The 26,298-nt window shown below is 39.1% G+C and overlaps 1 protein-coding gene across 13 annotated transcripts in view; it reads left to right on the top strand.

Moving 5' to 3' along the window:
- ESR1 (estrogen receptor 1) overlaps positions 1-26,298 on the top strand; it is a 417,733-nt gene that overhangs the window by 219,826 nt on the left and 171,609 nt on the right. For all 13 annotated transcript variants that reach the window (XM_053222085.1, XM_053222082.1, XM_053222087.1 and 10 more), the window contains one exon: positions 2,569-2,685. In XM_053222085.1, the coding sequence (XP_053078060.1) occupies positions 2,569-2,685 (117 nt within the window). The remainder of the gene's footprint in view (positions 1-2,568; positions 2,686-26,298) is intronic.

Here is a 26,298-nt window from a genome sequence, read left to right as displayed (position 1 = left end):
GCGTCTTTTATCTGTTAAACATGTCAGTTCAGGAATTTCACTTGGTTCTATAAAGATACACATCTACAATGGATGACCAATGCAAATACAACATTCAGCCAATTGGCCTCTGACCCCATTCAGCTCTCCTGTCTTCTGGCTTGCAAAACAACCCTTTTTGGGAGGAAAGTGAATCAAAGTTAATTCTTGGTTTGAATGATCATCGGCTGTTTTCTTCTGAGGCTTAAATGTAAGCTCATTTTTTTTGGTGTTAAAGCGTGTACTGCATAAACATCATAGGAGACCAAACACTGAAAGTTTCCTTGAGGTATCAGAAATCTGCACCTTTTGCTTAAAGTTAACATCTGTCTAGGTAAATTTCATTTCTGGTTCTATTATTTCCTCAGTTTGTCCCGGTTAATGAAGGCAATTCTAAACACAATAATTGTGCCTGGATATTTGAGGCAGTGTGTGGTCTCCTACTAAAGTTGTCAGTTTACAATTTTTCTGTCTAGTTTGCTGGTTGCTATATACAAAAGAAGAATGTACATGTTAATTTTATCTGAAGCCTGTGCACGTAGCAATTTTTATAATGTATATCTAAAGATGAAGCACCAAGTTTTATGAGACCAGCGTTTCTTATTAAAGCCCCACCCACCCTATTCTACTTGAGATTGACCCTTCAATTGAATAAAGAACAAAGAGTTCTATAGTTAAAACATTTCACTGCAGGGACGCCTGGGTGGCTCAGTTGGCTAAGCATTAATTGGACTCTTCATTTGTGCTCAGGTCATGATTTCCTGCTTCCTGGAGCCCCGGATCAGCTTCATGCTGATAGCGTGGGATTCTCTCTCTCCCTCTCTGTCTGCCCCTCCCCCACTCTCTCTCAATATAAATAAATAAACTTACAAAAAACCCACACAATATGTCACTGCATGTTGCATCTTGCCTTTAGTGAATGGGAAAGTGGAGACACAGATGATCTGAATTACAGGGTGTGATATTTCCTCATTTTTTTCTTTGAGAATGGGAAACATTTTAAAATAGTACACGTCATCTCCATAGTCTAAATTCAGGTGTAAGAATTTAGACTTCTATACATGGACTTCTTCATAAAACCATGGCAATATTTAGTAATTTGTGGAGTTTAATGTTCTGCACAGTATAAACCAGACTGCTTTTGAGGGGTAAAGACATGGACGTGACCTCTGAATCTTAGAGCAGAAACTTCTTGTGGGCAATTGGCTGTATGTCCTGAGAACTCAGAGAAGAGTTGGGCTGCGTATAAATCTGTGAGTCATCTGCATTTATGATAAGGGAAGCCGTAGCTGTGGAATAGATTCTCCTGTGAGAATTTGGAGTCCTAAGAAGGGCCTGACATTGAGCCCCATGCAGATTAGCTTAATGTTGGTTGGAGTGCATCTGCAAATAACACTGGGAAGCCATGTCCTGAGGGGTAGGAAGGACACGGGAATGTTTCGTTTTATGGAAGCCAAGGGAAAAGCCTGCTTCAGGAGGAAGGGAGGAATTGTCAGGTGCTTCTGATAGGTCAAGTATGATGTGGGCTGAAATACCTGTTGACTTCAGTAATAGGAGTCATTGGTGATATCAGGATTTAAGCGGTTTTTGTGGGACAGCTAAGGGAGAAAACAGGCGTGGGTTGAGCCATGCAGGAGAGGTGAGGACAAAGCAGACCTCAGGTGCGTAGATGTCTCTGAGGAGTTGAACTAAGAAGGGGTAGGATGTAAGATGGAAGTCTGAGAGTGATGTGAGGTCACGGGAGCCCTTTATTGTGGGACAGAGTCGCACGTGATGAACGTGAATGAGAAGCAGTTGAGCAATAGGGAGTCAGTCAACAAGAGGGAAAAGAGAGAGGATTGATAAAGAAAGAGGATTAATAAACGGTAACAGCAACAGTATTTATTGAGTGCTTACCACATCCAGGGCACTGGTAAACCCTTGACATGTAGTCTCACATTTAATTCTTAGAAAAATGCAACATAGTGGGAGCCATTACTTTCTCTAGGTGAGAGCGGGGTAAGTGAGACCTAGAGATGTTAACTAATACACTCAGCGTCCCCCAGCCAGTAAGTGACGGACTAACTTATCAACTTAAGGACTGAAGTTGGCCGCCACCCCAGCTCAGCACGCTGGACTGGAATTTAGGTGTTCCAGGCTGCATTTGAATACCTACCTAAAGATTCTTCCAATTATACCGTAAGAAAGGCCACTTTGAAACTGTCTGAAAGTTCCAACAGTTTTATTTCGACGATTTTAGCTAGTGGCCTGAGTCCAAAAAAAAGAAAAGCCTTTGTTGAGAAAGTGTGTGAGTGTACATAAAACCTTGTGCCTCCAAATATCAACTGTATGAACTGAAGGTGACTTTTGCCCAAAGAACTCCGGAAGTGATTGGCTGAGACAAAAATCAAGTCTCGGGGAGTTTTTTCCCACACTTTGAGAAGGGCAGGAAAGGATGGCATGCGAAGTCGCAACGCAAGTGAGTGATAGGAAAACAGGCAGCTTCCCCGTCGATTCTGACTGGCTCTGTTTCCTGAAATAATGTGAATTCTGTTCTCTTGCTCTTACTAGGACATAATGACTACATGTGTCCAGCTACCAACCAGTGCACGATCGATAAGAACAGGAGGAAGAGTTGTCAGGCCTGCCGGCTCCGGAAGTGCTATGAAGTAGGCATGATGAAAGGCGGTAGGTACCTGCCAGCCAGGGTGCTTGCCTGCCAGGGGAGTGCATGCCTGTCGCCCAGCACTGGCTGTTTCTCTTCTCTTCTCTTCTCTTCTCTTCTCTTCTCTTCTCTTCTCTTCTCTTCTCTTCTCTCCTCTCCTCTCCTCTCCTCTCCTCTCCTCTCCTCTCCTCTCCTCTCCTCTCCCCTCCCCTCCCCTCCCCTCCCCTCCCCTCCCCTCCCCTCCCCTCCCCTCTCCTCTTCTCTTCTTAAAAAAGTTTAAATGTGTATTTATTTACTTAGAGACTGAGCACAAGCCGGGGAGGAGCAGAAAGAAAGAGAGATAGAAGCCCAAGCAGGCTCCACGCTATCAGCGCACGTCCCCATGGGGGGCTCGAACTCACGAGCCATGAGATCAGGACCCGCCCTGAGATAAGAGTCGGATGCCTAACTGGCTGTGTCACGCAGGCGCCCCTGGCTGTTTCTGTCCCAACAACCCTGGCAGTGGAGTGTTCTCCCTTCTAATTAGTTGTTTCCTAGTTCTATTTTTCATTGCAACAGAAGTCTTTTTTATGACATGCTTTTTTTTTCTTTTTGTAAAAAAAATAGAAACTGACTGGAACTGGAGATTCTAAAATGCCATTTTGTGTTTTACGTTTTACATGTAAATACTTATATTTTAAGTCAGTGGGGTGTGGGAGGTGGTGGTGGAAGGAAAGGAAGCCTGCTCAGGGAATTATGCTAGAAGTATTTTCCAGTGATTGTTTATATTGCTAACGTTAGAAAACGGTGTCTGAGAATAGGTCTTCCCTAAACTGAGACTTGTCAATGTGAAAGCTAAATAGCTAATGTATAATCTTCCAATCTCTTAACATCCCTCAGGGAATTTAAGTTTCAATCAAAAGATAGCTTTCTCCTTCAGAAACTGACTCAACCAGCAACTGCTATAACCTTAGCACCTGGCATGGTACTGGGAACAGCACCTCAGGAATGAATCCTGAGCGCTAACAAATCATGTGGCACTCAGGATTTGTGCTTGTGTCTTTGTGGCAATGGCTGTGTGTGTGTGTGTGTGTGTGTGTGTGTGTGTGTGTATTTGTGGGTTTCTGTCTCCTCTTGGATCCAGTCTTCCAGTTTTGTTTTATGGGAATCCAGTGTCTGGTTTTGGGGGTATAAGGTGCTCCATTGATGTGGTTGCCTGATTGATCTTGTCTTCTTGGGGATCCAGCCTTGAGGAACACAGATGCTAGTCTTGGGTAGCCTTCAAGGTACTGAGAGAGAACAGATAAAAAATGCGTAATTAAAGTCATGGTGTATTCAGTGTTTTAGGAGGATGCAAAGGGGGAGAGGGGCCTATGATGTGGTTGCCTGCTGTCATAGGGGAAAAGCTTTCTGAAGGAGATGAGATTCGGAATGGGTTAAGGAGAACAGAGTTACAGTGAAAAAGAATAGAGATTGTGCAGATAGAGGGTGGCTAACCTTTAGCTCATTAACACTTGGATGAAGGAGGAAGCAGGAGAAAGACCAAGAACTTGGTGGGTAGGAATCTTACCGTCGAAGATTCCTGAGTTCCATGGTCACAAACAAGGCTGCCAGGTTGGGATTTTAAATACAGCATTTGGAATAAAGTCTCTTGATGAACAGATGAAATGTTGAATTTATGCATTGTATGAGCTCTGACTATATGTCTTGAATGTCTGACAAAGCAGTTTTAATTCAAAGGGTAATTAATTCTAAGAATTTAACAGCCACATTCTGAAAGTGACACTTTGAGTCACAAATGGATTAAATATTTAAGGAACTCATCTTTCTTTGTACCATTAGAGAATTAGTCAGGCTTAATAAAAAGCTTCTTAAGGTAACTTGATAAGTGACAGGAATATAACATCTACATGTAAAAAGTTTAATTTGAACCGGTAGAGTCCAAATTTAATGTGCTTTCTTGACAATGTCAGGTAGATTACGCCCAGCCTCTTCCTTTCTCTCTGAAAGCTGCAGTAATCAATTTGTGAATATTTCCAAAGCATGTTTTCCCTTGAGAGTACCCATGCATTGACCCCACTTCATAAAAACAATTCTGTCTTTCCTAATTTATATCCAGATACGGTCTGGCTGCATAAACATAAATTATGTATACTCATTTGTAGTCTGACAAAAATCTTAATATGCAAAGACATAATAAAAGTCTTCCCACCGTCGGATCAGATCCAACTCTAGATAATCTGACCGCACCTCGCTAGTCTGCATGTGCATGCATATACTCATACATGTGTATTTATGACCAAAATCTGTATCTGTGTTAGTTTGCTGCTGTATTAGTTTGGTTGGCCTGCCTTAACAAAGTCTATAGCCAGGGGGTGGGAGGGTGGGGGGGCGGTTTAAACAACAAAATTAATTTTCTCACAATTCTGGAGGCTAAAAGTCCAAGAAGAAGGTGCTGGAAAATTCAGTTTCTGATAAGACCTCTCTCCCAGGCTTTCTGATGGTTAGTTGCCTTCTCACTGCATCCTTTTCTCTGTGGGCACAGACATGGGGGAAGCATTCTGGGGTATTGTCTCTCTTCTTATAAGGGTGTCCGTCCTACTGGGTTAGGACCCCACCTTTATGGCCTTATTTAATCTTTGAGTACTTCCATAAAGGCCTTATTTCAAATACAGTCGCATTGCAGGTTGTGACTTCAACATATGAATTTTTGTGGGAAATAATATATATTTATAAATATATGTCATTTTGAATATATATATTATTTATATATATGATATTATTTATATCTGATCTGTAACAGCTGCTCTATCAAAATACTATAGACCTGATGGCTGAAACAACAGAAATGTATTTTCTCACAGTTCTGGAGGCTGGGAAGGCCAGGGTGAGGGTGTCAGAGGTTTCGTCTCATCTGAGGGTTTTCTCCTTGGCTTGAAGATGGCCACCTTCCCACTGTGTCCTCTCATGGCCTTTTCTCTGTATTCACACGTCTCCGGTGTTTTCCCTTCTTCTTATAAGGACACCAGCCTATTGGATTAGACCTATCTATATGACCCTATTTAATCTTTATTATCTCTTTAAAGACTCTGTGTCCAAATACAGTCACATTCTAAGGTACTGGGGTTGGGGCTTCAACATAAACTTGAGGGGGGACGGGAAACAAAACTCAGTACTTAATATCTCAGAGGGATTTTTCAGTGGTTATTCAGTATCTGTCTACATATAATAAAAACATGTGTCTTTCTGGAAGTTTGTATACATATGTAAGTTTTATGCCAAGCTTTAAAGTTGTAAAATTATAGGCTGTGCAAACATTCCACTTTAATTATATGTGTAAAGTGTTTACCTTTATAGCAATGTAATTTATTGTATTTTCCACAACATGGAATACCACACACATAACCTCATGACACCTTGTATAACAACTCCCCAAATCCTACTGAAGACTTAATTTACAACTGGAAGTACAATTATAACTATAAAATTTGAAATTACTTGTAAAAACAGCTGTGACTAAATAAATCTTTACAACATTTCCTACTGGTTTCATAAGAATCCAGCTTCTTAACCAGATTTGACACCAATTAGAGTATTGAATTTCTACATATGACATAAAATAATTAGTTTCAGATAAAAGAGAGAGAACCCTACACCTACCCCCTATTTTTTTTAGCAAGACTGAAAAAATTTACTGAAATGTTCTAAAGATCTGAAAGAGTACATGATTTATCTACATGAGGAAATTATTTGAATTCCTTACGATGCCTACTTTACCCTGAAAATCCCGACATCATTATTAGATTTGGTTCTGAGCCAAGGTAGTTCAGTAACGTGCAAGATTGAAAAAATTTTTTAAAATGTTTATTTATTTACTTTTGACAGACAGAGAAAGAGCACAAGTGGGGGAGGGACAGACAGAGAGAGAGGGAGACACAGAATCTGAAGCAGGCTCCAGGCTCTGAGTTGTCAGCGCAGAGCCCGATGGGGGGTTCGAACTCACAAACTGTAAGACCGTGACCTGAGCTGAAATCGGATGCTTAACCTACTGAGCCACCCAGATGTCCCAAGATGCAGGATTTAAGATGTGCTTTAGGGGATGCATTTCCCCATCTTTGTGCACATGCTAGTCTCTCTGCCTCCAGTTGCATTTTCCTCCTCACCTGGGCCCCTCCCCTTCAACCTTAGAAGTCAGATTAAATGTCTTTTCTTCAGGGAGGCCTTCCCTGTTGCCTCACGCTGGATTAGTTCCCGGTATTCAACTCTGATAGCAAATAGCTCTTCTCTAGTTACTGTAATTATTGTTAGCTATTCAACAACTGGCCATAAACTCCATGATGGCAAGGACTCTCTCTCTGTCCTGTTTACTGAGCTAGGGCATAGCAAGTCACAGAATAAGTGTTCAAGATGGATGACTCAATTCACTTAAATAGTTACTTGTTGAGAGCTTCTTTAAAAAAATTTTTTTTTTCAGTTTAAATTTTAGTTAGCATGCAGTGCAGTATTGGTTTCAGGAGTAGAATTCAGTGATTCATCACTTACATACAACTAGAGTTTCTTACGCGTCAGCTATTATGGAGACAGCAAACATAAATAAGACCCAGTCCCTTCCACCAGTGTCCTGTCTTTTCGGTACAAATAGGACATTTGCATATGAAGTGGCAAAAAAGCCAGAAGACAAGTTGAGAATGGGTTGGAAGCTGAAGATGAGAATGGTCAGTGGAAGTTCAAAGCTTTAGCCAACCTCTCCTGGGTTAGTCCGACCCAGCATATTACTCAGACCACCTGACTCCCAAGGGGTACAATTGTTATCAAAGAATCTGCTATTCTAGTGTGTTTTGTGGAAAGAGGGGAGGCTTCAGAGTTGGATTTCCTGGTCTAAGTCCTGCTGCTCTTCAGACTTGCTGAGCAATCCTGGTATAGTCACTTTGATGAGCTTCATTATCCTCAGATGTAAAATAAAAAGAATTTCTACTTAACAAGTTTGTTACAAAAATTGCAATTCATAACATATGAAAGTACTTTATAAATTTAAAGTACCACACAAGTGTTAGCTATTATATCTTTTCTTTTTTCTTTCTCTCTCTTTCTCTCTTTCTCTTCTGTTGTTGTTGGAAAAAAGAGAATGGCAGTTTCATCACTTGTCATGGGAAATAAATATCTAATTCCTTTGCGGGGAATAAAAACCTGGCTCAGCCACATCTGCCTTTTCTTTTTTTTTTTTCGTTTTGGAGTCACACATTGGATAGAGCTTCATGTGGAGTGAGATTTGTTGTGTTTTTCCTTTGGTGATGTCAGAGATTTATTACACAAACCCGTTAAAATTCTTTTCTCACAATAGACTCAAAATGTGTTGGTGGCAAGGTTTTCATTTTCCACATTGAAAAAGGAAAAGAGGAAATTGGCACACAGAAATTAATTGATGGAGGAAATTAATTGGTAGACATGCACTGCTGATTCTGGTTGTTTCCTTGTAACATCTTACAAAGACATTTGAAGGGGAGTGGGAGATACAGGCTTTCGGTTATGGAATGAATAGGTCACGGAATAAAAGGCACAGCATAGGGAGTAGAGTCAGTGATATTTTAATACCAATGTATGGTGACAGATGGTAGGTATATTTGTGGTGAGTGCAGCATAATGTATAAACTTGTCACATCACTTTGTTGTGCACCTGAAATTAATGTAACGTTGTGTGTCAGCTGTACTTAAAAAAAAAGAAGAAATTTGAAATAAAGTAATATTGACTAGTCTTTCTTTATTTTGATAACGATGTTATAGTTTGATTTTGAGAACTATTCCAAGACAATAAATAAATTAAATAAGTTGTTACAATTTAGAAGTGAAAAGATACTAATAATATAGATGGGGAGATACCTGTTATATGTCCAAAATAACTCAAAAGCCCAATGAAGAATTGGAAAATAAAATATTTCCTTGTTGCCTCAGGTTAATATTTCTCACCATGAGTTACTATAATTCATTGTCTTGAAGGGATAAGCTCCCACTCCAGGAAATTAGGTTTCCCTTAATCCTACATTGGCTATCTTTTACCAAGAGTAATTGACTGATTATTAATATGAATGATGGTAGAACCAAATCAATGAATTGAGAATGTAAACGTGAGGTTCTTTCTTGGGATTGTCCAGTAATTCTTGTGAGAATTGTAACTGCATGTGAATTGAGGATTTTACAGAAGGCAGGGTTAGGGCTTCCTGTTTAGGGTCTGATTTAAGCAAAATGTTAAAGAAAAGCTAGCTGCTCTTGACCAAAGAGATTCTGCACGTTTTAAGCAACGGATACATATTTAAGCACCTATATATTTATATTTTAAGTACCTTTATGTTTATGCTATTAAAATATTATTTTACTAAGGCATATCATGGATGTTTAATTTATTCAAGATTTCCCCCATATGATCATTTTTCATTTACAGAAAGCAATATACTGAATTAAGTCCTTGAATCTATATAGGACCTTAAAGATTACAAATTCAGTGCTTTGCAACATTTAAAGCAATCAAATGCTTCTACCAGCCGTAGAAGTCTATAAGACTTATAGACATCAGTCTATAAGACAGATGAAAGCTGATTTGGCATAGACTCTCTTCCCTCAGTTTGGTGTTCCTGAGAGACCTTCTAGGAACCCCAGGGCGTGAAAAAACACAGTTTGCAAACCATGGATCTAATCTAACTCCTTCATCTTCTAGGTAAGAAACCTGAGGCTAGAAAGATTAAGTGACTTGATCAAAGTCTCGGAACTACCTAGCAGAAGAATTGAGCCTAGAATTCTAGATTCAGAGTTCTTTCTTTTTTCCAGCACACCTGTTTACAGTAAGTACTCCATGCTGCCACTCACATTTAACATGAAAAATAATTGACTAAAACTATGGGTGGCATATCACTAAGTTAAGGTACGCAAACACATGCACATACTCCAGACAGAAGAAATCCAGAGTAAAAGAACCCACCTTGTTCTATTCTTCTAGAGAACATGGTGATACTAAGACTTCAGTGATCTGTTGACCTGGGAAGCTAAGGTCATTGGGCCTACCAAGTTCATAGCTAACTTATGAATAGCTGCTTCTTTCTGCTCTAGCAGTGGTGGAAGCAATGGCAGTAGTAGGGGATGTGGAGTGTGTCGGGACTAACTCTGAATTTAGAGAAAAGAGGAGGTGGGTAATGACAACATTGGAATCCATTAGTTTAGCATGAATGGGGAAAATGAGATGACAAGTCGTTCTATCCAAACACTGGTAAAAATGAAGCGATGTCCTGATACATTGTGCTCTCAGCTGCCTAATAGGGGTGGAGGCAGGTCAGCATCTGTGGCTATTTAGTTCAGTTGGGTGAAATGTGATGGCAGGTAGCCCAGCACTGCCACGCCTGTGAGAACCATGCTGCCTTCAGATCTCTTGATGGAGACAGAACAGCTTCCTTACAGATTTGGCAGAGTATGATGGGATCAGCTCACTTTGAAGATGGATGCCCTACTGACTACACCAACCCAGACTGCTTTTGTCAGGGTTACCAACGACTTTCACGTTTCTAGATCCAACACACAGTTCTCAGTACTCATCTTGACGAGTTAGCAGCTTTTGTCACAGTAGATAATCCTCTCCTCCTTAATCTACTTTCTTTAGTTGGCTTCCAGAACCATATACTCTTTTAGTTTTCTTCCTTCCCCAGTGGTCACTCTTTTTTAGGTCTTTGTGTGTTTCTCATCATCTTTTCTGACCTCTTAATATTGGAGTGGCCCAGGGTTTATTTAGTCCAGGGACCTCTTCTGTTCTCTGTCTCAACTCCTTTTTTGGTATCGTCTAGTCCCAGGGCTTTAAGGAGGGCACTTGTCGGGATGAGCACTGAGTGTTATACGTCAGTGATGAATTACTGAATTCTACTCCTGAAACCATTATTACACTAGATGTTAACTGACTTGGATTTAAGTACAGTTTAAAAAAAGAAAAAAAAATACCATTTATATGCTGACGACTCCTAAATTTATACTTCCAACCCTAAATGCAACTGCTCATGTGACTTCCTCATTTGGGTATCTAATAAACATCTCCCAACTCCATTTGGTCAAACTCGAATCCCCTATATATCTCCTCGAATATGCTTTATCTTCAATCTTTCCCGTCTTAGCTAATAACTTCATCTTTTGAATGGCTTATGCCAAAACATTTGGGTCATCCTTGACTCTTCTCTTTTCCTCATACCTCACATTCAGGAAGCTACGGTGGCTTTACCTTCAGATACTCTCAGAATCTGACCATTTCTCACCACTTTATTGTTGTCATGCTGGTCTAGACCACCATCGTCTTTCTCCTACTTTATCGCTGAAGCACTACCTGCTTTTTCCCTTGCTTCCCTATGGTCTGTTCCCCCTGCAGACGCATTAAAAGTGGAAATCAAATCAGACCACTTCTCTTCTCAAAACCTTGCACGGGTTTCTGTTCACTCAGCCGATGTCATTACAGTGGCCTAAAGTCCCTTGTCATCTACTTCCTCCCTACGTTTGCCTCTTTCACCTCTGTTCCTGTCACCGTGTCTCTTGCTCATTCTACTTGAGCTCTGGGGGCACCCTTAGCACCAGACACACTCTATTTTGGACCATTTACTCTGACTCTTCCCTTTCCCTGGAATGCCATTCCCCTGGAGACCTGTGTGCAGAACTCCTTCACCTCCCTCCAGTTCTTTGCTCCATTATCATTTTGTCAGTGAGGCATGCCCTGACCATTCTGTTTAGCAGAACAGTTTACTTGCCCACACATTCTGCAGTAGTCTTACCTCCCTACGCCCCCAGCCTACTCCACTCCTTTGTTTTTCCATTGTATTTCCACCTTGTAATATACCATAAGATTAATTTTAGATTATGTTTATTGTTTGATATCTGTCTCTCTTACTAGAAAGTAAGCTCCGGATGGGTGTTTACGAACAAATAAAACACATTGGTGTATTTGGTCTACTGATATATTACAAGCACATCGATCAGTGACTGCATATAATAGGCAGCCAATAAATAGCTGTAGCATATGCATGAATTACTAGAATGAATGAATGAACTGAAAGTACATGATCACTGTAGAACTCTGAAGAGATTGAAAGATGGAGGGTTTTTTTTTTTTTTTTTAATTAAGGGAAACTATCTGCTGGGAACCTAAAACCTGCAGTATAGTAGTTAGCTTCTACTGTATCACAGAACCTCGCCTCAAAAATCTCAATGGCAAACACAACAAGCATCTATTACATGGCAGGGAGGTCCACTGGGCAACTGCTGGGTGCACTCATATGTCTGGCTCTTTTGGCTCCAGTGGCTGGGATGAACTCAGTTTTGCTTGGCATGTCTCTCCTCCCTGGGCAGGCCCCTGCAGGCATATCCTCATGGTGATGACAGAGGCCCAAAGGAGAACATCCCCACATCACAAGCCTGTTTCAAGCCTTTGCTTGCATTATCTGCTGATACCCAATAGGCCAAAACAAGTCAAATGGCTGAGTCCTTAAGGCTTGCAGGGGTTGAAAACTTAGGGCCATGTTTATAATTCATCACAACCAGAAATATGACCTTTTCAGATTTTGGACTGAAAAATAATTATAGCGTCCTAAAACCTCAGACGTGGCGGGGGGCGGGGGGTGACCACTGGGTTTATTTCCCCTTCCTCACTCAGTGTGGGACTCCTGCATGTCACATTCCTGACAGCTTATGTTGGAGCACTGAAAACAACAGGTATTCCATTTTCATGCCTCCCTTAGATACAGGGCGAGTGGACACCATGAGTGAGCAAAACCCCGAAGCAGATGTGAGCCAGTACTCCTGCAAGTATATGGGCTCGTTTCAGATAGGCTAGATTTCACTAATTTATTCAGATGTGGGTTTAGGGTCTGCACGTGAATGCGACAACTGCTCACGAATGCGGTTTAAAAAGCAGTTAAAGGTAAGGCTATTTAATATTTCGGTAGGAGTTTCCTGCCTGTTATAAAATCGACCAAAGACTCCATCGACAATCCTATTTCATTTTTATTTAAGTTATAGTTAGAATGCCATTTTAATTTTTTTTATCCTGAAGTAATTTGGTTGCTTATTTAGAGGTCAGTTTAGTTCTTACAGGATGGCAAGAGGGATCTTTATTTACTTTTCTAAGAATGACCTGGAAAGTTAGAGGGAATGCTGACAGGCTTTTGAGGCCAGGCAGAAATTTCAGGACGGCTCTCTCTTGTTCCTATAACTTGCTCTTGCAAAAGTAAATTGGCCTTGGAATGATGTAGAGACCCTTTCTTGAGGATAGAACTTATAAAATGTAGAATTTGGGGGACAGCAAATTGTATGAATGAATTGCTGCTCTTAAATTCTATAAAGCAAAGACTTCATGAATTTTCATGTGTTTACTTTTAGGTTCAGTGATGGTGATGAGGATAATGAATGGTGCTTAGAGCTGAGAAGAACTAAAGTCACCTAGCCCCAGCTTGTTTGCTTTTCCTTGGTTTTCAGCTTATTGTTCGTGTCCAACTCACGCAGCTAGTTAACTGCTCAGACAAGAGGTCAAGACTCATGACGCCTAGTTCAGTGCTCTTTTCATTGTACCGCACTGCCTTGCTGAACTATAGCTATTTAGATCATTGTGAAAGATACACACATGCAAAAGTAAAATATTAACATCAGATAGACCACAATTATGACTTAGGAACGATTGCTGTGGACACAAAATACTACTTTTCAACAAGAACGTTAATCAACACATTTGGCTTAGTTGCACAGCTAATGTACTGTAATAAATTTATATGGTGATGGATATTCTTTAAAGAGTTACTTAATATTTAATTACTTAATATTGCTTAATATTTAATGCAATTTTAAAAAGGACATTTTCTCCTTCAGGCCACAGGTTTCCAGTATTTTCCAATAACAATTTCAATATTTGTTGCAAAGTCTCTTTGTTTTCCTTTTTATATAAAAAAGGGCAACTCTGCTAGGTAGAAGGAGGCCTGGCTAAGGATCAAGTGTGTGAGCTGGTTCTTCTGAGGACCCTTGGACAGAACACTTCATTTTTCTGGACTCAGGTCTCGTTTTGAAAAATTAATGAGCTCAGGACTCAGTGGTCTCTAAAGTATCTTTCAAATCTTAAATTTTAGGATGTACAATCTAAGTTCAGATTAATACTGAAGAGGTCAGAATCGAAAGGCAAAGATAGTGTATATGCATTTCTGGATATGAGGAACGACCTCAGCAGCCATCATATTCATATTTCAAACTAAATTTGCAGAGCAACTAGCGATAGGAAAAACCTGTTGGAATGGCCAGAGCGATTCTCTTCAGTAATGAGTATAGAAAGAGAATCTCTCCTGAGTGGGGAGTGTCACAAAAATCCGTGTGTTGCTGCCATCATGATGGTCGAACTATATAATGTGGCTATGATGTCACTACCAATTATATAGCCACATAAATGAAAGAATTCAAGAACTAAGTTTGTTGGGATAGGTCTTCAATATAACTACGCTCTTTTCTGTTATTAGAGATGTAATAGTTATGCCTAAGATGTGAGTCCCAAGAACTGGTGAAACTTTCTAGTTTCTGCCTCGTGGGACAAAGGAAAAGGCTAGATGGTGACTTCTGAGAAGTTCCTGATTAAGTATCACACAAGGTAGTCTGGTGATGTTTGCTTGAAAATGTATTCAGTAAGTGTGAACCAACACACCTGTGGTCAGACTTCTGCGACATCTTTGCCAGCCCTGAGAGACCCTAAGGTAAAGTGTGGAGTTGTGTATAAAGAAAAGTCTGGTTACACCTCGAGGCAACATGCGGTTTAGTTTAAACTTGACCTGAGCAAATAAAAGTTGGTGAGAAGCACACACAATTATACTTAGGTGTTTATATCTTTAGAAGCTTACTTTAAAAGACTGGCTATTATTGCATTTATTTGTAATAACTTTTAGGCAGTTTTATTTAGAACGTTTTACATAACAAATGCCAGGTAAATCCATACTTCTTAGCCTAAATCATTTACAGATAACCTTTCCTGAGCATTTACTATGTGAAGGTCTTGGAGACACAAGGGTAAAATGTGGTCCCTGACCACAAAGTCCAGTTCATCTAAAGGTGGAAAGAACCATTAACATCCCCTCAAGAGACCTAGGATTGGAGTGGGCCTAAAAATTCCTGCTGTCTTAGCTCACCCACCAGTTTGGACCCTACTGACGTTAATGCACCCAGGAATCGAGCAAGCTCAAGTGTGCTAGCTGGCCCATTGTATTTACTTTCAAGTTCTGGCTGATGTTCCTGGAAATATGTCGTATTGCCAAGTTACATCCTGCCCACCCTAGATTTATTTCTTTTTCTTTGTGGGTCTCAGTCTCATAGAAAACATGCTTCTGTGAAAACACCAACTACCCCATCAGGCTATTCTGAGAATCGAATGCCTAAGTTATCTTTTGATAATTATGAATTGGCAGATGTTAGGCATTATAATTCATATATGGTGTAGCATTTTGGTCTTCAGCTTTTGAAATCTGTCTAGAGATGTGTGATCTTGAGCAAGATACTTAAGCCCTTGGAACCCCAGGTCCTTTATTTTGTCAAATGAGGATAATAATAATTGCTAATAAGGTTGTGCAGGAGTGAAGGTATAGCTTTCAGTATTGTATTTGGTTTTTACCCAACCAGAAAGTTGCTCACAACAGGTAATAAAGAGCACACACAATTTTTGCCGTATGTACCTAACCTAATGTCCAAATAAAATGCAATTCTACTAGATTATCATCATCATCTCAGTCCATCAAGAATTATTAAGTAATTAGTTATTAAGCATGTAGTTCAAAGTAATCAGTAATATGTAGGATGTAGTGTCTAGCCCTAAGGAATCTACAATTTGCCTGTTGCCTACCCTGGCATTCAAACTTCTCCACCCGCTAAATCTCACCTATTTTTTCATGCTTCTTTCCTACTCTCCTAAGAAATTTTTGGCTGCAGCAACCAGGTTTCCTAAGAAACTTTTGGCTGCTCATTGACCACAGAACGTACCTTGTCCCTTTATGCCTCCCTTCAATCTCAAGTTGGTTATTAATACTTTATTTATTAGTAATAAATGTTCCTGTTTACTAAAGTCCATCTCTTTAACTCATTTAGGACTCCTTGGAAATCATCCCCTTTTTCCTCTGAATACTTAATAATATTTTTTCTCTGTGCTAATCAGAGGGTCAGTTGGGCTGCTGTTAGAGCCCCTGTGTTAATCCAGGCAGTGAACTTTTTGATCCCTGACAGCCTGAAGACAAGACGGACACATTGGCGTGGAGTCAATTCCAACTGCAAGAGGGCAGTTTCCACCATCTTGGCACTTGACTCCTGCTTGACCTCAGCTCTGTTGATGTTAGCATACACTACAACATCTGTCCTCTGCCTCACCTCCATTTCTGAGCTTTGACATGACCCCATCTACACAGAAGCTTTGATTTTTGACTTCTAGCTTATTTATCTGACTGCTCATTTTCTCTCATTGGTAGAGTTGATGGTGCACAGACTTTGCTTTACTTACCCATAGAGATGCCAACCACCTAGCTCTAGGGTCAACATTATCACCAAGTCTTCTCTGCTGCCTGGCCTCTTGACTGGCAGAGTGCCCTGCCAGTCATTTTCTGGACCTTTGTGCTATTCCACCAGCATCCAGCCAACTGCCTGGTGCTGCATATAATCTATCTTTATTTACTGAACACTCGCTGCACCTTCTGAATGCCAGTAGTTGAGCCAAGCTAACAACTTGGCATTGTATTTTAAAAATATGTTTATCTCCTATCTTTCCAATGAGATTTTTAATTTCTATCAGGACAGTCATTTGCTTGTTTTATTCTCTGCGCAGTGATGTTTTTGTGAATATTTGTTACTGATGGTGAGTTTAATGATGACAGAAAAAAGGAGAAGAGGTGGCTAATTTTAGGGTTTAGCTGAAAAATTCCCTTGGACTAAGTCTGTTCTTCAGATCATATAAGCATGACTAAATTCACACCACTACTATAATTACCTCTCTCTCTCTCTCTCTCTCTCTCTCTCTCTCTCTCTTCCCCCTCTCTTCTTGCATATGCATAGACTGGTGGAAAACTTATGCAGTTTTGAACATGAAAAGTAGTAACGCCAAGTAATACAACTATCATAAAGAATAAATAAAATTATACATGTAGTCAAAGAAAAGCTCTTTTTTTTTGGTTTATTTATTTTGAGAGAGACAGAGACAGCCCAATTGAGGGAGGGGCAGAGAGAGAGGGAGAGAGAATCCCAAGCAGGTTCCACGCTGCCAGCACAGAGCCTGACGTGGGGCTTGAACCCAGGAAATCACAAGATCATGACCTCAGCTGAAACCAAGAGTCGGACACTTAACCGACTGAGCCACCTGGACGCACCAAAAAAAGCTCATTTTAAGAGAATAAAAAATCCATTTCCAGAACTATTAAGTTAAAATAAAATTTCCATCTCATTGAATTACATTAATAATATTCAGAACCACAGAAAAGCTAAACTGGTTTGTTGATGGCTGAAACTCTTTATAGGTATTTGTTTTGAGAAGTTCTAGGTAGAGCATCTTTATTATTGAATGTCAACTTCTGTCTTTCCCTTTTAGCCTAATTCTTATGTTTATTATATTGTTTTGTAGAGGATTCAAAAATATGCCTGTTATGCTGTATGTGGGGTTTCCTATAAAATATTAGTTGGCGGTGTGGCTGTTCCATCATGCATTTTCCAGACACTATTTCTTGCAAGCAGATATTAGCTCAATTTTTTCTAGTGTATTCACACACATTTTGATTCTCCCTCTCTCAATATGGTTTTAATTCATTACATGAAAGTTTTTTTAAAAAAATAGTTTCAATAATTTTTAATAACTGATTTTGGAATAACCATATTTGCTCCAATGCCGCGATTCCCCAGGTATTCAGTGGGGTCCTTCCCCAAATTAAATGTTGTGCATGTGGAATTGATTCACTTCACATAGAATTTTTTTTTTTTACCCCCAAGGAAATGTGGCTTTCTGGCTTGTAGCAGTGGTAATGGGTCAGAAAAAATTCCCATCCATATCTGTTATATATTCATAAGGAAATGTCTGATACAAGGACAGAGAACAAAACTAAACAAAACAAATAGCAGAACAAACCGTAGCAAGATAAATTTTAAAAATACTGAGAATATTTAAAAAAGAAAATACTCCAACAAAGCACTCGGGTCCAATTAATGAATGCTGAAATAGGGAAAGGCAGAGTTGGCTGGAGGTAAGCCACCTGGGGCACAGCCATGAGACAGCAACTGGAGGGGCGGTGGATCAAATGATGCTACTTTGAAAGACAGAAGGAGAACAAAGGAAGTAAGGACTAACCAGGGAATTGTGCTCAGAATGTGCTCAGGATGCTAGAAGCAATAAGAACAGAGGAGGATGTGAAATGCAAAGTGGGTGCGCATAACTGAGCCACACAAAGAGCTGCTGATAATTCAGGCAGAACAGGTGGACCTAATGATAGGAAAAAACAGGTTTGAACTTCAAATAATTGGATGATATAGGAAAAGACATCAAGGCATATTAAATAAAATATTCCTTGTAGCTAAAGACTTGGTTTGGGGCACAATCCTCAAAACCAGACTGCTGTCCCATCAAAAAAAAAAAAAAAAAAAAAAAAAAAAGAGAAACTTTTGTGTTCAAAGCAAGATGTGAAACTGTTCCAAGAGTTTACTTCTCCGTATCTGAGGCATCTAAGGATTTAAAGAAGAAATACAGAAATCAAGAAAGATTCCTGAGCACCATGAGCGTAGCTTATAGGCAGGCTAACTTTTCTATATGAAAGCAGAAAGATATTAGCTGAAGACTTATACAGTGTAAAATTGAATGACTAAAGATTTTGTGAAAATTTAAATCATGCTTCGCCGTTAGGTCCCACACACACATCTGAAAAGATGGTGGAAGACAGAGGTAAGATATTTTATTTTATTTTATTTTATTTATTTATTTTTTCAACGTTTATTTATTTTTTTTGGGACAGAGAGAGACAGAGCATGAACGGGGGAGGGGCAGAGAGAGAGGGAGACACAGAATCGGAAACAGGCTCCAGGCTCTGAGCCATCAGCGCAGAGCCCAACGCGGGGCTCGAACTCACGGACCGCGAGATCGTGACCTGGCTGAAGTCGGATGCTTAACCGACTGCACCACCCAGGCGCCCCGCGACATTTTAAAGGGTAACAGATTAATTAACAAGTTGATGTTAGAAGGTAAAATAAATGATTACATTAGATGCCATTTTTAAAAGAATTATAGGAGATTGAGACCTATAAGACATTTAAAAAGCTGTTTACACAGATGGTGAAACAGTTTGAGAATAAACCCAAACAATGAACTCTGTATCCTGCCCTTGAATGACAATTCACTTAGTGAAGTGAGGAAATTGAAGCACATTTTGTTTAAGATGGCTGTTTTTTAAGAAACTGTATCAGTTAAGATTAATAATGATTTAAGAAAGAAACAGTTGAAAATCCAGTAAAGGAAATAAAAAATACATAGTTTTTAAAAATTATCATTAAAAATCTTTAAAAAAATCATTAAAAATCATTAAAAAACCATTAAAAATAAATTGAAAGTGAATTTTATCTAGGACTCATAAATATTTTTAAAATTAAGTGAAACTGGATTAGGCAAGTGTTAAAAATAATGAACTAGATTTAAAAAAAAAGTCCCTTAAATTGACACCTATAAACAGCTCTGAATTTTAATGTCCAAATACAATAGCAACAAAACGCCAGCAAGGAAAATGTACAGAAACACTGGGTTGTCTTTTCTTATCGATTCTTCAGAGTTCTTTGTATATTCTGGATTCTAATTTTTTATTTATTTTGTGTCTTGCAAATGTTTTCACCTAGTATGTAGCTTGTCTTTGTTTTGTTTATTGTGTCATCTATTTCATAGAATTTTAATTTTAATTTTTAAGGTATGAAATTTATCATACTGTTTCTTTATAGTTTGTGCTTTGAATTCTGTTTAATAAATCCTTCCCTGTCTGAACACTATACAGTTATTTATCTATGTTCTGTTTTAAAACTATTCAAGTATTTTTGTCACATTTTGTTACTTATTCCAGCTGAAAGAGAATTTTGTTTATGATATGAGGTAGGGATATAAATTTTTTTTCCATCTGGATAACCAGATTATTTCAGAGCTACTAATTAAATAATATTCTTTTCTCATTGATCTATAAAGTATCTCCATTATCTATGAAGTTCCTGTGTATGAGAATCTGATTCTGAGCTCTCTTTGCTGTTTTTTTCCCCTCTATTTGTTTATGCCTTCACTAAAACCAGTTTCAATTTCCATAACTTTGTAATTACTTTGACTTTATAATCCTTCTTAGAAAGGACTTTGTTCTTCTTCAAAATTATTTTGGCTATTCATGGCTATTTTTGCTTCCAGTGGAATTTTTAAATTAACTTTTAATGAAATTGTATTGAATTTATAAATTAATTTAGGGACTATTGACATCTTTGTGATATTTAGTCTTCCCAGCCATTGACATTATAAAGCTATTAATTTTGGGTTTTTTAAATGGCCTTCAGTAATATTGTAAAATTTCCTCCAAAAGCCCTTCCATAGTAAAAAAAATATTCCTATGTATCTCATTTTATTGATAGTTTTAAGACATACCTTTTAAAAAATTCTATTATCTTATTTCAGATATGTCATATATTTCTTAAAAAATTATAAATTTGGGGTTATATTGCCTATTTGTTTCAATGTATTTGCATGCTATTCGGTATTCTTCAAAACGAGATTTTTAGGGTGGCTGTATTACTATTCCGGTATAGACATAGCATACTTTATTTAACTATTTTTTTCAATTATTGGTATTTATATTGCTTCTAACTTCCATGATTTTCTTTCCTATTTTAGTATATGTGCTGCTGAAGCAAGCACCTAACTTTCAAGATTTTTAAAAAATGTTTGTTTGTTTGTTTATTTATTTATTTGATGTATTTATTTATTTATTTAGCGCTGGGGAGGGGCAGAGAAAGAGGGAGAGAGAATCCTAAGCAGGCTCTGCACTGTCAGCACAGAGCCCAACATGGGGCTCGATCTCACAAACCATGAGATCATGACCTGAGCTGAAATCAAGAGTCAGACGCTTAACCAACTGAGCCACCCAGGCACCCCTAACTGTCATGATTTTAAACAAGACTATGAACAGCTTTCTTGTTAAATCTTGGGACACCACAGTAATTATTTATTTAGGATTCATTTCTAGAACTTGAATTGCTGAGTCAAAATGTATACACTTTTGATGTATGTTGCCAAAATGAGGAAAGTGAATTACAAATAGTATTTAAGCCTTTTAATTTATATAGGTTTGTACTGAGCAATAAAGAAAATAGTGAATAAATGAATGCATAAATGATTCTGGAAGGATAGACAAGAAAGGGGTAGCAACAGTCCTAGGTAAAGGAGTTATGTATGGTTTTTATTTTCCACTTTTTATTTCTCTGCATATTTTGTATTTTCAACAGTGTGCATGAATTATTTATGAATAAAATAAAAAAAAAAGCTTTGATATTCTTATGTAGATTTAGTGGGAAAACATTTCTCCATTTTTTTTCATTTTTAAGAAATTTTATTCATGGTAATTCTTTTTCTTTTTATGTCTCTTCTGCTCTTTTGGGAGTGAGATTGACCAGCTATCTTGCTGTAACAACTGTGTACATTCTTATTATTATATCTAGCTGATAAATTTCACAACTGTAAATATCTTCTTCCTCATTTGGTACTTAATTATATTTTAGGTGAGCTCAGAAATACCATTGAACGAGTTCATTCAACTCATCACCATAATGTTGATATATGAGTATCAAATCTCTGGTGTTTGGGGTACTAATAAGATGCTTGTTGGTCATATTTGTGTTTTTGACGATGGAAGGCAGCTGTCATTGCAAATGGCAGGGACACATGAAAGCCACTAACTGCATACCTTGCCCCCTCCTTGCTTAAAACTAAAGTACCAATGACCAGTGGAGATACTTCATGAAGCTGTGGACAAATAAATTAACTCCTCCATTCCTTATCAGCATGTTTTCAATCCCTCTTGAAGGCAAGTGGGACAAAGCTAAGTGAGGAACAAAGAGCTTTCACGAACAATGAAAGCTTTCTGAACAATCGAGAAAAAAATTGTTTTGAAACAATGACTTATGCCCCATTCTTTTATGTGAATGTGTTTTCTTAAGGCAATGACTGGTGAAGAGTTGGATGGTTTTATGTTTAAAGTAATTTTTTTTCTCAGCAAGACACCCCACTGTCATCAGGTCTCTCTTCAGAGGGATTTTGTAACTGATACCTGGTAGCTTATTCTGATTGCTTGCCCCACATCTACTCAGAGTACACACTGTTCCAAAAAATCACCAAGTTGAAATATTTTTATTTGGGCAACTTCTGCAATCAAGGTAATTCACCTTATCTTCAGAGAATAAAATGGAAAAGGGCAACCCAATCTCTGTGACCTTAAACTTCTCTTGAAACTTAGAGTGTTAGCTCAGCCTGTGAGAGCTTGGTGCTAATAACACCAAGGTCATGGGTTCTATTCCATATAGGGCACTGAAACTCAAAGCAAAAGCCTCATCACATTGGCACAGATTCCCTGGGGTATGTGCTAGCCATTTGCTGTGGGGCAAAGAGGTGTGGGAATTTTAGTGAATTTTGTCATAATTTAGGAATTCTCCAACTTGAAACAAGTTATGGGACCAAAGAAGAGGGCCAACGGAGTCTGGATGACAGGCCTTCTTGTACCTTGGGCCAGAGAACAGGGGAAGAAGAGAAAAGTTACATGAGCTTCACGAAGTCAGTGTCAGTCCAAGGCACTGCATTCGATGGGTATAGCAAAGTAGCTGACCGGGTTCAGCTACTAGGGAGGTTTGCAGATGGAGTCACTGTATAAGCCAGTGTCAGGATATCTGTCTACAGGGGCAGGACACCCACCAGAAGGCAAGAGTTCTAGGAATGGAGACCATTTCTGGAAGGCATGTGGGCAAGTGCCATAAGTAGTTCCCTAGCTACCACTGGGTTCGGGGCCGAAAAGCTTGGGTGAAGCATAGCCTCTGGGCCAACTGAGCTGTTAGGGAGTGGTGTGGGTGAGGAGTGGGAGATGTTTAGGTGAGCTCAGAAATATCATTGAATGAGTTCATTCAACGCATCATCATAATGTTGAGATATCAGTATCAGATCCCTGGTGTTCGGGGTATTAATATGCTTATTGGTCATGTTTGTGTTTTTGATGATGGAAGGCAGCTTTTGCCCAGGCCTTGGGTGTGGATGTGGACTGTTTACTGTGTCTGTCTGGGAGCATGATTTAATTATACGCTTCACCAGATGGACAGGTAGGAATGCTGACATATTGTCTTTCTCTGCATAGGCTGGCTTTTGGACAGGGAGGGAATGAACTGGAGGTGGAGACCACAAGCCAATCCAGCAGGAAGATGCTATGAACATGGAAACACAGACGATAAGAGAGGGGGTAGAGAAGGTGTGGTGACCAGTTATCGTTATTGCGAAAACTAGGCGGAGACGATATTCCGCTGGCAGCAACATATTTGTCACTTCTGATGGTTCCAGAAGGATATACCACATATTTCATGTAGCACTGCTTAATAGAATTTCTGTTAGAAATTTAGAATAATAGAAATTTTCTGTTCTGTCCATTTCTTTTGCAGCAGAGTTTTTTAATTGTGGTGTAAGATACATGACAGAATTCACAGTTTCAACCACTTTGAAGTGTACAATTCTGTGGTATTGAGCACATTCCCATGGCTGTGCAACCGTCAAGTTCAGTAGATTTTAAAATTTTTTTAATGTTTATTTATTTTTGAGACAGAGAGAGAGCATGAACAGGGGAGGAGCAGAGAGAGAGGGAGACACAGAATCGGAAACAGGCTCCAGTCTCTGAGCTGTCAGCACAGAGCCTGACGCGAGGCTCGAACTCACGGACCGTGAGATCATGACCTGAGCCGAAGTCGGACGCTTAACCAACCAAGCCACCCAGGCGCCCCCAAGTGCAGTAGATTTTTAAAATAATTTTATCAATGACCAAGCTCAGTCTCAGAGAGTTTGAGCAATTTGACTATTAGTTGGCAGTAGAGTGAAGATTTGAACTCCGTGTTTGTCCAGCTAGAAATTCCATACTTTTTTCTACAGCATGTGGTGCCTTGGCCAAAAGTAACTTGAAAGCCAACCTTATTTTGTTATTTATTTCCATATTGAAGTATAGTTGACATGTACTATTATATTCATTTCAGGTGTACATCATGGTGATTCAACAATTACATGCATTGCTCAGCGCTCACTGTGATTAATGTAGTTAACCTCTGCCATCGTACAAAATTATTACAATATTACGGACTACATTCTCTATGCTATATTTTTATCCCTGTGATTTATTTATTTTATAACTGAAAGTTCTTACCTCTTGATGGCCTTCACCCGTTTTTGTATCCACTGGCCATATGGGGCTATTGGGCACCTGACATGTTGCTAGGGTGAGGAACTTTTCCATTCCACTTCAATTAAATTTGAATTTAAACAGCAACATGTGGCTAGTGCCTGCTGGATTGGACAGAGCAGATCTAGATGCTAGAGTAAGAGATAGCCGCAAACCCTATACAGAGAGTAATAAATTAATGGTTACAAAAATAGAGCAGGGCAAAACCCAAATGGATCTTTCTTTGTTTTTTACTCAGTGAGTTTTCCTGTTTCTTCCCATGTCTGTATCTTTCTTATATTTCCTTTTCCTAAATCCTTATAGCTCCCACTAACTCTCTCTGAAAATCAGAAGCCTTAAAACTCTGCTGTCTCACTTTGTAACCTGCTCTCATTCTGGAAGGGCCTCCCTCCTGCTCACAGCCGCATCAACAGTAATGTAAATTGAATACAGTTCGAGAAACTGGAGTCCTGGGTGCATCTTCCTTACTTAGTTAGACTCATTTATTGTTCTGATGTAGAGATGGCAATCCTGCTTCCATTACCCTTCTCCAAATCAGTAGCTTGAGGCAGGGTCCCAGAATTATTTTCAATATTCCCCAGATGATTCTTTTTTTTTTAAGGTTTTTTTTTCAAACATTTATTTATTTTTGAGAGACAGAGTGAGACAGAGTGTGAGCGGGGGGAGGGGCAGAGCAAGTGGGAAACACGGAATCCAAAGCAAGCTCCAGGCTCTGAGCTGTTAGCATAGAGCCCAATGTGGGGCTCGAACTCATAAACCATGAGATCATGAGCTGAGCTAAAGTCGGATGCTTAACTGACTGAACCACCCAGGCGCCCCTCCCCAGATGATTCTAATGTGCATCTGGAGTTGAGCCCCACTGAGATGGCTGCCATTTGTTACCCCTGAGCGCTGTTGAGCATCCTCAGTTACACATTGGTCCACTGCATGGCCCAGTAGGTGGCTACTCGCCTCTTGTGGCCATTTCAACTTAAATCAATTAAAATTACATAACGTTATCGATGCAACTCAGTTACATGAGCCTCATTCACATGTTCACTAGCTACACGTGGCTAGTGGCTGGCTACTTTATTGTACAACCCAGCTACATACAGAACATTTCCATCACCAGAGAATTCTATTGAGCCATGCTAACAATTGGGAGACATCAAATTGGAGAAGTGAAGGACGGAGGGTCCCATTAACAGAAACCCAAAGCATTCTGTCTGGTTGGTAGATGCTGTATCTTACATTACATGTGGTACTTAGTTTGTGAATCCTCATTTTGTAAATTCGGTTGAAATGAATTTTGGGTAATGGAGTGAAAGACTGATTTAATTTGATAAAGATTGATATAATTTGATAATTTGCTTAGCCTACCTTGCTCCTGTGTTAAGAATGTGGCCACAGTTCCCTCAATCCCTGACTTGTTTTTTGTTAGATGTGCCCTTTAAAGACAATTGAATCATGGAGGTTATCCCTTCTGAAATCTATATTGTTTTATGGAAGAGGTAGACAGCTGGTGAAAAAGTAGTCACAAGGTTTCTAATCCTACCAAAGGAAAATATGGTGTCACTCATTGCCCAGCACCATGACATTTGTGTATTCCAGGGGGGGCCATATCTCATGCTCTCATAATACGTTGGTGTAAATATCCTCGTTTCCCACTCCTGCAGAGTCTTATGATAACAGGAACATTAGGAGTGAGAGAATATCAAGCTTAATATCATTTTCACTTATTAGGAAGCTAAAAGCCAGAAGTAGCCATTTTACCAGCCGAGGATTTACACACTGACTTTTGGTATGTAAATTTGAAAATCACTTTCTCGAATAACTTGAAATTTCATTCATTATATGATGGTTCTACTCACAGCACGGTGCAGATTTTCACCTTTACCTGGTATTTCCTTTCATATGCCCTCTTCCTATTTCGGACACTTTCATTAAGTCCCTCCCTGGCATATACACAGAACACATCAGTCCATTAATGGAACTCATTATAGTCATTTGTCTCTGCCAAGAACTATTGAAAATGATCACAATTGACTGTGTAATTATAATTAAGCTTTTGTAGATGCACACGCTTCATTTTTAACAAGTTCATTCTGTTAAGTTTCACCCTATTTCAAATAATGACATTCACTGGTACAAAGAAGAATTATTCAAATGACAGTTTAACTAATATCT

The sequence above is a fragment of the Acinonyx jubatus genome, chromosome B2, assembly GCF_027475565.1.
Source record: "Acinonyx jubatus isolate Ajub_Pintada_27869175 chromosome B2, VMU_Ajub_asm_v1.0, whole genome shotgun sequence".
Lineage (NCBI taxonomy): Eukaryota > Metazoa > Chordata > Mammalia > Carnivora > Felidae > Acinonyx > Acinonyx jubatus.
The sequence above is the reverse complement of the archived record's forward strand: the minus strand, read 5'-3'. Positions and strand labels throughout refer to the sequence as shown.